This window comes from Giraffa tippelskirchi, chromosome 4 (genome assembly GCF_054371585.1).
Source record: "Giraffa tippelskirchi isolate mGirTip1 chromosome 4, T2T-mGirTip1v1.2.pri, whole genome shotgun sequence".
NCBI lineage: Eukaryota > Metazoa > Chordata > Mammalia > Artiodactyla > Giraffidae > Giraffa > Giraffa tippelskirchi.
The window spans coordinates 167,146,178-167,158,627 of NC_137278.1; the positions used below are offsets into that span (position 1 = coordinate 167,146,178).

The 12,450-nt window shown below is 40.3% G+C and overlaps 1 protein-coding gene across 18 annotated transcripts in view; it reads left to right on the plus strand.

Annotated features, from left to right (window-relative positions):
- Window positions 1-12,450, plus strand: part of RFX4 (regulatory factor X4) — a 169,526-nt gene that overhangs the window by 19,732 nt on the left and 137,344 nt on the right. For all 18 annotated transcript variants that reach the window (XM_081591311.1, XM_081591304.1, XM_081591306.1 and 15 more), the window contains exon 2: window positions 4,343-4,429. Coding sequence is in view for 8 of the 18 variants with exons in the window: in XM_081591317.1 (XP_081447443.1) it covers window positions 4,343-4,429 (87 nt within the window). In the remaining 10 variants the exon portion in view is untranslated. The remainder of the gene's footprint in view (window positions 1-4,342; window positions 4,430-12,450) is intronic.

Sequence of the window (12,450 nt, forward strand, 5' to 3'; positions counted from 1 at the left end):
GAAAGCAATTAGGAAATTCTATAGACATGTGGATATATCTCCTTACACACTGCATTTTTTGATATCATTCATGTCAATAATATAATGTTTGTTGAGGTCAGTCTATAGGAAAAACTTTATACCAGGCACTAGTGGAGAGTCAAGAGAAATAAAATAAAATGGACTGCGTTCTAAGATGTTTAAGTTCTGAACTGAGGAGCATGTTATGTAAAACATAGGCTTACAAAGAAACATGTAAATGAACTTAGCAAAAATTGTAATATGTAAGTTGAGTTTTAACACACGTTGTAATACAAGGCAGACTGTGATCATTGTTGCAATACTGGCAACGTGTTCTGGAGACCATATGGGATATGGGATAAGGAGAGCTCAGAGCACACTTGGAGAGACAGCACTGTGGTTATGACCTGAGTGTGAATGCTGATCCTGCCTCTTACTAGCCGGATGACTTTGGACAAGTCATCTAATCTTTCTGAGCCTTAGTTTCCTGATCTCTAAAATGGGCATATTGATAAAACCTATCTTGTAGGGCTGTTATGAGGATTATGTATGATGGTGTACCAAATGCATTTACATAATGTTTGGCCCATAAGAGCTCAGAATATGGTGGCCTTTGTTAAGCCACTTAATCTACAAATGAGGGCTTCCCAGGTGGCTCAGTGGTAAAGAATCCGTTTGCCAATGCTGGAAAGACGGGAGAGGAAGGTTTGACCCCTGGGTTGGGAAGATCCCCTGGGGGAAGGAATGGTAATCCACTCCAGTAGCCTTACCTGAAAAATCCCATGGACAAAATAGCCTGGCAGGCTACAGTCCATGGGGGTCACAAAGAGTTGGACATGACTGAGCACACTCACACACACACACACACACACAATCTACAAATGAATAAGATAGATGAATGCAGTGTTTCATTAAACATTCAATATGCTTATCATTCTGGTTGATTAATTCTTGGTCTTTGTAAGACTATAACCCATTATTAATAATTTTAAAGTATGTAATGTTTACTTCAGGTGACCTGAATAGAGGCCTTTCAGTCCTATGGAGCAACCTTACTTATGGGACGCGAGTTGCAGATGGCACTGTTAAGGGTCCCCCTAGGGAAGAAGACAAACCTCAAAAAAGCACCCATGACTCCAAGGCCTGTGGCCTCTATAAATTTTTCAGAATGTTGCGTTCATACAGTCTGGAATGCAAGACCTTTGAACACTCTGGAAACTCCCATGTCCAGAACACAGAGGTGATGGTTCTGCCAGACCTGGCACTGCTTAGACCCTGTCTGAACCCTCAGAGCTCACTCTGAGCCCCATGTGTTCAAACAGACATTGATTAAATGGAAGACACCAGGAGCAGGAGCACTGGATGGCTAAAAAGGAGAGGAACAATTTCTCTCCCAAGAAAGTGCTGAAACAAGTGGGATCCATTTTGACTAGAAAAAAATGAAGACATATGGCTTCCTCCTATATCTGACACTTGCCTCAGAGACCAGACCTACTCTGCACTGCTCCAGGGAGCAGAGCTGGGAAGCGGAGTGGACACAAGCATAAGCCATGAGTCAGAGAGGTGTGAGTTGGGGCAATGGATGGGGGAAAGGAGTACTTGGTGCGATTTCTTCTCTCTCCCCTCTCTCCCTCCTGTAACCTTGCTTTCATCTCTCTCCAGGGTTGGGGTTGGGCAGTGTGGGGGAGAGGGACTGCCCTCAGGACAGCTCTTACTTGACTTGAACTCTTGTGGGTGAGTGTTGCATATCTTGACCCACCTGGTGACCAGAGCCAGCTCCTTTCCAGAATGTTGCAGTGAGCTCTTCAGAGAGGGTTCCTCCTCCAATTGCTGAGGATTATCACCTGCAAGAATAGGCCCCTTTGCAGACTCCGATGATAACAAACCTGATTCTGGCACAGGCAAATGGGTGAGAGTGTTCACTTTTACTGACGAAAGAGAGTGGCGGTGTATTTGTGAATGTGTGTGCCCACACGCATGTGAGAGTGAGTAGGTGTGCATACCTAGCTAGGGAGACCAAGGGCTGGCCTCGAACAATAGAAATTGATTTTGGTGGTATGGTTAGGTGGAGGGAGGGACTGCAAATTTCATGAGATGCCATCTGACATCAGCCACGGCTGTTGCCGGGAAGAATGTGCCAGGACTTGAAAGGGTTAGAAGATCTGAGTAGAGATATTCTTGAGAATTCTGGAAAGAATTCTGGAGATTTGTATCCAGATGTGGTTTTGCGTAAGATGTGATGACAAACACCCACCCTGTGTCATCACAGCTTTGAAACCATTGCAAGCTGTTTGTTTCTACATTGTGCATTTGCTATCTGGAAGGGGGTAGCATTTTAATGCTTTGAATCTCTTGGCTGCTCCCTGTTTCCTTAGAAATACCAGATTTCCATATCCTCTTAACAAGCTGGTGCCTGTTCCACTCCTTGGATATTTCTCTGCTACTTATTTACGATTTTGGAAGCAGCTTTTTAAAAAGCAGTTTGTTGAAACATACAATACACACCAAAACCCCAACATTTCTCTCTGCTGTTGGCACTTGCTTTCCCCTCACTACATCGCTCAGGAGCCAGTGTTAGCGTGGTTTCCTTTAATAATATGTTACTAAGTAATGAACTTTCCCTAGGCTCTTTGAATTATGAGGTGTCACATTACTCGATTAAGCTTCAGTTGCTCTCTAGGGAAACTGGAGGTGAAAATCCTTGCTTCAGAGAGTTGTGGTCAGAATTCAATGAAATATGTTAACATTAAAATAGGGGTTCAGTAAATGCCAGCTCCCATATTATGAAGAAGGCAGCAGGCGACAGCACTGTTCAAAAGCACACATTCATAGGTGTAATCAGTTCTGCTCTAATACTAATATGCATCCCCCCGAGTTACCACCATTCTACAAAACTGCACAACAAAAAGCACAGCATTCACTGGAATAATAAACTAGGGGCACAACGCTTAAAAACTTTGTCAGCGACTCATGGGGAAAAAGATAGGACCCTAATAAAAAGGATAGCACAGTTTTACACATGTTAAATAGTTAAGAGGCATATAAATACAATAAGTATGGCACTTGACCTTGAAAAAGACTTGAAATTTGCTTTTGGAAGTGGACTTTGGTAGGGCCACAGCTTGTGTGTTATTGTGAAATGGTGGAACGTGGTCTATCTGGGCAGGTGTGACTCACAACCTGTGCCGTAAACTCAAGTAGCTGGTAGATGTTTGAGGTGTGAGCACGTGTGTCTTTTGCATATTCCTGCAGGGCTCAATTCAGCTATGTGCAGTTTCTGCATTCACTTAATGTTTTCTAAGAAAGAAATCAAGCATAAGCAAAAAGAAAATTTGTGCTAGGCGCAAATGGTTCCCTAATGTATCACTTGAATTGAACACATTCGTGGTTTCAAAACAAACATTTTAGCAAAACTGATGTACTTAGCTGATGCTGTTGAATGAATGAATGAATAGTGGATGCTCTAGATTATAGAAAAAGCATTATGCTACTTCGTGGAAAGTACATTTGTAGTATTTGGAATTGGATTTTTTTAAAAAAAATTCTATGGTCTTTGGGTTTTAAAACTAATGGAGGGACTTCCTGGGTGGTCCAGTGGCTAAAATGCTGTGCTCCCAATGCAGGGGAACTGGGTTCCATCCCTGGTCAGGGAACTAGATCCCACATGACACAACTAAAAGTTCACGTGCCTCAATGAAGACTGAAGATCCTGTGTGCCACAACTAAGACCCAGCAGAGTCAACTAAATAAACTTAAATAAATAAAATAATAGGTAACTATCACAGACCTTTTGAAGCCTCCTCCTGTAGTGACTTTCAGTCTGGGCTTGGAGGATCCCCTTCAGGGGTCACTGACAAAGTAGGGGTGGAGGAAGCAGCAAGTTTCCCTGCCCTCCTCTTCAACCAGAACCCTCAGGGTTGTATCTGCTTTTCTTTTTGTTTTCGTTTGAATTAAGCGTTCTGTTGCTAATTCACAAGTCTCCAAACCATCAGTGATTCAGTTGACCAAATTTTGTTTTACAAACTAGTTCTCAGGAAAGTATTAATATCTTCTTTTTGAAGAAAGATAATCCTCAGTGGATACTCAGTTGGTACTAATACTCCGAAATTAGTCGAATTTGGCCAAGAAATACTCAAGTGGGGCTTCGAATTCCTGTTTTGCCTTCAAGCTACTCAGCAAAGTCTCATCAGCAATGATGCATACTGGGCTTCATGTTGAATCCAACCCCAGTCTGGGCAGATATCAGATGAAAGTTGATGGGCATTTAAATCTAGTGCATTGATGATGTTCCTGTCTCTTTGCAAACACCAACAGTGTGATTTTCTTAATTTTTCATTTTTAGAGAGCTGGATTGAAAGATGTCTCAACGAAAGTGAAAACAAGCGTTATTCCAGCCACACATCTCTGGGGAATGTTTCTAATGATGAAAGTAAGTGCTTGAAACTCAGTCTTCCATGATGTCCTGGCTATGGGCTGTGTTCTGATGAGGAATGGTGCTTCTGGAATGCTAGACTAGGGCATGTCACCTGAAACAAGAGGCTCTCCAGCCATTTATGAAATACCCAAGCCTTCCTTATAATATCCTCCAGGAGGGAGTTCAATGCATTCAGATGGATGTGGAAACTGAGGCCACAGCAAAAACTTGCTGTTTACACATTCTCATTGTCTGAGTCCCTAAAGATTCCATCTCAGTGATGCTCCAGTGGGAAAATGTGGACTTTGAATGAGAAAGGCCATTCTCTGTAGATATGGATTTAAAGGCGTGTGTCATGGGACTGTTGTTTTAAAGTCACAAATGTCTTTGGTGTTGGAAAGTAACAATTTCTCCTGCATCTTGAACTAGAGAATTGGGGTTGATGGAAAGATATAAATTGCTGTGTTTGTTCCTTTCCCTATGTTATGTCAGGCTAGGGCTTCTGGGTACCTTATATTAAGAGCAGAAGACTAATTGGGACTTGTATTTGCCCCTAAAGCACTATAAAAAGGGGGCAGCTTATTATAAAGTCATTTCCAACAGGGACAGAATGTCTTTCTTAATTGGTAAAGTACATCTCCTTAGTTCAGTTTTCTCAAAGATTCAGGGAATCTTTAGGGAAGATTTAGCCATACTGTTGTAGGTCACAGTAGTTTTTCTTTTTCCTTGCTGCATAGTACTCCACTGTTTGCTTCTATCACAGTGTGTGTATCGATTTAAATGTTGATGGATATTTAAACTGCTTCAAGTTTTTGTTTAAGCATCTCTGAACATTCTTTTTTAAAGTTTATTTTAATGTGGTAGAATATGCCTGATGTAAAATTTATCATTTTAACCATGTTAAGTATATAATTCAGTGGCCTTAAGTACTTTCACCTCATTGTGCAACCATCACCACTATCCATCTCCAGAACTTTTTTCATCTCCCTAAACTAAAATTCTGTACCCATTAAACAATAGCTCTCCATCCTCCTTTCCCCCTAGTCCCTAGCAATTACTATTCTACTTTCTGCTATTCTTTTTGAAGTTGACTAACTGTAAGAATCTCATATAAGTGGAATTACATAGTATTTGTCCTTTTGTGACTGACTTATTTCACTTGGCATAATATTAATTCATGATGTAGCATGTATCACAATTTCCTTCCTTTTTAAAGCTGAATGACATTCCGCTGTATGTATATACACCACATTTTGTTTATCCATTCATCTGTTGATGGACATTTGAGCTAGTTCTATTTTTTGGCTATTGTGAATAATGCTGCTATACACACAGGTGAACAAATAACTGGTTGAATTCTGCTTTCATTCCTTTTGGATATATAACCAGAAGTGAAATTGCTGGATCATACGGTAATTCCATATTTACTATTTTGAAGCACTGCTGTATTTCCATGGTGGCTGCACCATTTTACATTCTCACCAGCAATGTGCTAGAGTTCCAATTTCTCAAAATTCTTGCTAATACTTGTTATTTTCTGTTTTTTTTTTTTTTGTAATAGTCATTCTAATGTATAAGGTAGTATCTCATTGTGGTTTTGATTTGTAGTTTTCCTAATGATTAGTGATGTTGAGCATCTTTTCATGTACTAAGTGACCATTTGTATTATGTATACTTTGCAGTAATGCCTATTCAAGTCTTTCAGCCATTTTTGAAACATAAAGCTTGTGAACTTTGAAATTTTTATTTATTTATTTTTGGCTGTGCTGAGTCTTTGTTGCTAAATGCAGGCTTTCTCTAGTTGTGGCAAGCAGGGGCTATTCTCTAGTTGTGGTGCACAGGCTTCTCATTGGGGTGGCTTCTCTTGTTGAAGAGTATATGGACTCTAGGGTGCACATGGGCTTCAGTAGCTGTGACCCATGGACTTAGTTCCCCCAGGGCACATGGAATCTTCCTGAACCAAGAATCAGACCTGTGTACCCTGTGTTGGCAGGTGGATTCTTAACCACTGAATCACCAAGGAAGTCCTTTTGATCATTTTCTAAAAATCAGATAGTTTATTTCTGGATTGTTGAGTTGTAGGAACTTCCCTAATGATTAGTGATATTGAACATTCTTTCATGTGCTTATTGATTATTTGTTTTATTCTTCGTAGAAATGTCTATTTAAGTCTCTCAACTGCTAGTTCTTTATATATTTTGTATATTAACCCCCATCAGATATATGTGTTGCAAATATTTTTCTCCTATTCTGTAGGTTGCATTTTACTCTGTTGATTGTGCTCTTTGATGCACAGTTTTCAATTTTAATGTAGTCTAATATATCTATTTTTTGTTTTTCTTAAATTTATTTATTTTTAATTGAAGGATAATTGCTTTACAGTATTGCACTGGTTTCTATCAAACATCAATATGAATCAGCCATAGGTTTACCCATGTCCCCTCTCATTTGGACGTCTATTTTTTCTTTTATCTGTGCTTTGGTGTCCATAGTCAAGAAATCATTGCCAAATCCAATGTCATGAAGGTTTTCCTTTGTTTTCTTCTGAAAGTTTTATAGTTTTAGCTCTTACATATAGGTCTTTGATTCATTTTGAGTTAATTTTTAGTAACTTTTCACTTTTTTTTTCTCAGTTTACATCTTTTTAAAATTTCATGTACTTCTGCTCTTATCTCTAGGTTTTCCTCCCTTGCACTTTCTTTGTGTTCAATTTTTTGCCTTTTCTATTGTGAGATAGACACTTAGATCATTGATTTTCAACTTTTTCTAAGGTAGGCATTTAAAGTTATAAAAATTCCTCTAAGTACTACTTAACTGTATCACATAATTTTTCTGGTGTCATACTTTCATTATTATACAGTCAAACTTATTTTTTTAATCCCTGTTGTGATTTGTTCTTTTACCCATGATTTATTTAGAAATCTATTGCTTAATTTCTAAAAACTTGGGGATTTTCTAGTTGCCTTTCTACTACTGATTGCTATTATAATTCCACCATGGTCACAGAACATATTCTGTATGACTTCAATGTTTAAAATTAGTAAGACTTGATTTTTGTCCAAACATATGTTTGATTTGGCAAATGCTCACGTATGCTTATAAGGAATGAGTATTCTGCCATATTTGGATGGAATATCCTATAGGTATCAATTAGATCAGGTTGGTTAATCACGTTTTTCAGATGTTCCATATCCCTATGGATTTTAATGTTGTCTCTAATGTACTGAGAGAGGTATTACAGTGTGATTACCTATCTTTTCAGTTTTGTTAATTCCTGCTTTACATGTTTTGAAGTATTAATTTCTTAGAAATTTAGGATTGTTGAATCCTCTTGTTGAAATGATGTCCCTCCTTATATTGGGTTTCCCAGGTGGCTCAGTGGTAAAGAATCCTCCTGCCAATGTAGGAGACACAGGAGACTTGGGTTCGATTTCTGGTCAGAAAAATCCCCTGGAGAGGGAAACGGCAATCCACTCCATGGACAGAGGAACCTGGCAGGCTACCGTTCATGGGGTCACAAAAGAGTCACACATGACTTAGCGACTAAACAACAGCATCTCCTTATGTCTAGTAATACTTATTGCCTTCATGTCTATTTTATCTGATGTTACTATAACTATACCAGCTTTCTTTTTTATTGGGATTGTTGTGGTTTATCTTTGTCTTTTTATTTTCAACCTTTCTTATTTCAATATTAGGATTTTTTATATAGTTTTAAAAAACCAGTCAGATTATTTTAACTGGAATATTCAGATCATTTAAATGTAATATAGTTACATTGTTGAGGTGAAATCAGCAAACTTGCTATTTAGTTTTTATTTCTCCCATCTGACTTTATTTCTTTATTCCTCCCTTGTTCCTTTTTTTTGGGAGGGGGGGAGGGATTAACACAGTTAAATTTTTTAAAGTGTTTTTCTCTGCTAACTCTCCAATTAGATGTTCTTTTAGAGTATTTCACTTAGGGATTTCATTCTGCACCCTTACTTTCATGTCTGTCTCACATGAATCCTTCCCCCACTTCAAATACAGGGCATGAACACTCTCACAGCTTGACCTAATTTAACACTTTTCCATCATCTGTGCCATTGCTTTAGTGTATTTTACATCTACCTATGTTATAAGCCCTATAAGACACTTTTATCATTGTTTTACATATTAGTCAATATTTATTGATATTTATGGAGAAGGCAATGGCACCCCACTCCAGTATTCTTGCCTGGAGAATCCCGGGGAGAGGGGAGCCTGGTGGGCTGCCATCTATGGGGTCGCACAGAGTTGGACATGACTGAAGTGACTTAGCAGCAGCAGCAGCATTGATATTTATTCACACATTGACCCTTTCCAGGGCTCTTCATCCTTGTCAGCAAGTCCATGTTTCTATCTTGGATAACTTTTTTCTTTTCCTTCATAACTTTATTTATTTATCTAGGCTGTAATGTGCAGCATGTGGAATCTTTGCAGGATCCTAGTTCCCTGACCAGAGATCAAACCCATGACCCCTGCATTGAGAGCACAGAGTCTTAACCACTGGACACCAGGGAAGCTCAGGGATCATTACTTCTTTAACCCAAATAAATTCCTTTACTATTTCTGGTAGGGCCGTATAGAGTAGTGTAGATCATGAAAACCATTGTTATTTCACCTTTATTTTTGAAAGATATTTTTGCTGAATATAGAATTCTAGTTTGGTAAGATTTTTATTTCCCTTTCAATCCTTTGAAGTTTTCATTGCATGGTTCTCTGGTTTCTAAAAGTTAGTCATCAGACTTACTTTTACTCATTTGAATGCAGTGTGTCTTTTTGTCTCAGACAAAAAGATATTTTTCTTTGTCTTTAGTTTACAGCAGTTTGACTGTGATGTTCTATCCCAGGTTCAATCCCTGGACCAGGAACTAGATCCTGCCTGCTGAAACTAATATCTGGTACAGTCAAATAAATAAATAAATATTTAAAACATTTCTTACCTCTTAAAAAAAAAAAACTGTCTCTTCTGTAGGTCCCTGTTCTCAAAGAATTTTCATTCCAGAAGGGAAGCTAAGGCACTTGTTTGCATATTAGTAAGGCAAGGTTGTATATGATAAATTCCACTTGAATTGTGCAGGGTGTTCTACCTTGCCATACCAGGTATGTTCCTGGACTCCAGTATGACCTCACTGGAAGCTTGCTAGACATGCAGAATCTCAGGCCCACTCCAGACGGACTGAGGCACACTCTGCATTTTAACAGCCCCCCAGGTGATTAGAATGCATGCTAAAGTTTGGGATCAGTCACATAGTTGGAAAATGACTAGGAAAGGCATCTTGAAGGAGGCAGCGTTTGCGTTGGATCTCCTAGGATCCATGTGGTTCCTTTAAGTAAAGGACTGGGAGGCAAAAACCCACAAGGCAGGTTTTGAACTTGAAGAGTTTTCCACACTGTCTTGAGCAGAGAGATGGAAGGATCATGGGAACCAGGACTGGGGAGAAGAGTTTGGGCCAAGTTGGTGAGGGACTTGGATTCTGATGAGGGATTTGGAGCTGAATAGTTACAGGGCCACTGCAGGGGCTGAGTGGAGGAGTGTCAGACCCCAGTTTTCAGAAGGTGAGTTTGGTTTTCTGCAGGTGAATTGGAGCCAGAAAGACACTTCAGAGGCTCCCACCTGGTCTGGGTAAGGGGACGAGGCTGAAGCCCAGGGTGATATCAGTGGGACGGAGGGAACTGGACAGACTGGGGTGATGGAATGGGTCTGAAGAGCACGAACCCAGTGGGATTCCTTGGGATTCCTGTTTCCCTCCATGGGAAACACAACAAATGACTGCACAGTCCTGTAAACCTGATGGGCCCAAGTCTTCTAGGCTTCAGGTCATCGTTTCCTTAATAGTTAAATCAAATGACTTCAGCCTCTATCTTAGATCCTGGGCAGATGTCTAGAGTTTTCCCTGTATCTCCAAGAATTATCAGACTGTGTGTGTGTGAGTGTGTGAGTGTGTGTGTGTGTGTCAGTGTGTGAGAAAGTGTATGTGTGTATGTGTGTGTGTGTGAGTGTGTGTGTGTGTGTGTATGAGTGACAGTCCATACGAAGTCCTGTTCCCTCTGCTCTTTGACAACTCCTAACAACTGTCAGACCCTTTGGCAGCTCCCTCCCACCTGCCCCTGTGCAACATCCGCTTCCCTTACCCTTCCTAACCCTTTACCAGCTCATTATCCTGGTGTTACTGACAGACCGGTGGTGAAGGAGGATATTTATAGCACAGGGACAGGAAAAGTTGGAATTCAACAGCATGGTGGCATAGACCTGGGGTCACAGTGGGTAACCACTTAATGTGACTCATCATTAACATTAAAATCCCATCAAATTCCAGGGCTAGAGAGAGGTAAGTCACTTTTCTCTCCCCCCACTCGGCATGTCTGGTTATCATCCAGTTTGGTATCTTCTAACTACATAAGAGAGGGTTCCAGAGAAATGTGGTTAAACTGGTCCACATTCCCATGGAGTTGTAGGCAAAAGCCCCCAGCTCTGCCAACAGCAGAAAGGCTCTGGGACAGCTCCTAGAGCAAGGGCAGGGGCTTAGAGCCAGAGGTCTGGGGTGGGAGGCATGCCACAGAGAGTCCACCTATGATGGCTTTCAAAAACTGGTTTGCCCATGTAGGATGAACCCTGCAGTGTTAGTCCCGGCTGGGAACCCAGGTGCAGCCCTGCAGGCTGGCTTAGGAGGCCCAGTGCTTACGTTATGATTTAAGACAACCTCCAACTCTTGCTCTTCCTCGGCCTCCATATACCCATCATGGGCTGCCGTGTTTTGTTTTTTCTTTTAGTATTTTCTTAAACATGCCACATGGCATGTGGAATCTTAGTTCCCCAACCAGGGATTGAAACTTGTATTGGAAGCTCGGAGTCTTAACCACTGGGCTGCCAGAGAAGTGTCCCTACAGATTGCTGTTTCTGCCCGCTGAGTGTCTATCTGTCCTCTCCTTGTGGAGAATTAGGTAATTCTTCTCTGTGCATGAAGCCCACTGCCAAGCCCTTCTGTACCTCCACTTACTCCCTTCACAGCTGTCAGTCCCTGAGGGGAAAGGAGTGTGTCTGATGGACTGGGCCTCACCAGCACATATTATAGAAGGCCTGGGGCATCGTAGGTGCTTACTGAGTGCTTATTAAGTACTGGTTTTTAGCAAAGCAAAATACTGTACAGCCATGCTAGATTACGAGCCGCATCTGTAATTCACTTTCAGCTTTTGGCACTCCAGGACCATTTTAACCATTTGAAGAGGTTCTTCCTTCTGATATTCCCTCCCCCAATAGGATCTTTTCTAATTTGTTTAAAGTTAGAGTATTTTTGGATGGATAATACACAGTGATATGAATCTAAAATCAAAATGGTGTAAAGGTACTACTGAGAAGTTTTGGTCCCTCCCTGGTCTTCCCTTCTAAGCTTCCTAATGGGAAGCATATTTGTTTATTGTGCATTCTTCAAGCATTTCCAACATTTATTGTATATTCTTCCAGCATTTGATTTCTTTATGCAAATAAACATTCATATATATGTTCTTTTTTGCCATTTTCTCTTTTATTGCCAGTTTTTTACACACAAAAAATAGCACCTTATATATACTTTGCTGTGACTAGCTTTTTTCACTATAAATCCCAGAGTATAAGAATGGAGAGAGCATTCTCATTCTTTTCTTGTTTTTAGTCTTCTTTTTCACAGCTGTGTAGTATCTTTTCTTGTTTTTAGTCTTCTTTTTCACAGCTGTGTAGTATTCCACTGTGATGTCATTTAGTTAACTAGATGAGCGCTGGGCTGTTTCCAACACTTTTGCTGTTATAGCCAAGTTGCAGTGAATAACCTTGTGTCTGGTCATTTCCCATGTGTCCAGGAGTAGTGACAGTATCTGTTCACAGATGTGAACAGATAGGACATGTAGGATTTCAGTGATTCTGTGAAATGTCTTTCCACATTGGTGGAGGTCATTATTTTGCATTCTCCCTGCAAGATAGGAGTCATCTGTTTCCCACAGCTTCACAGCAGAGTTTTGTGACTGTGGTTTGGATTTTT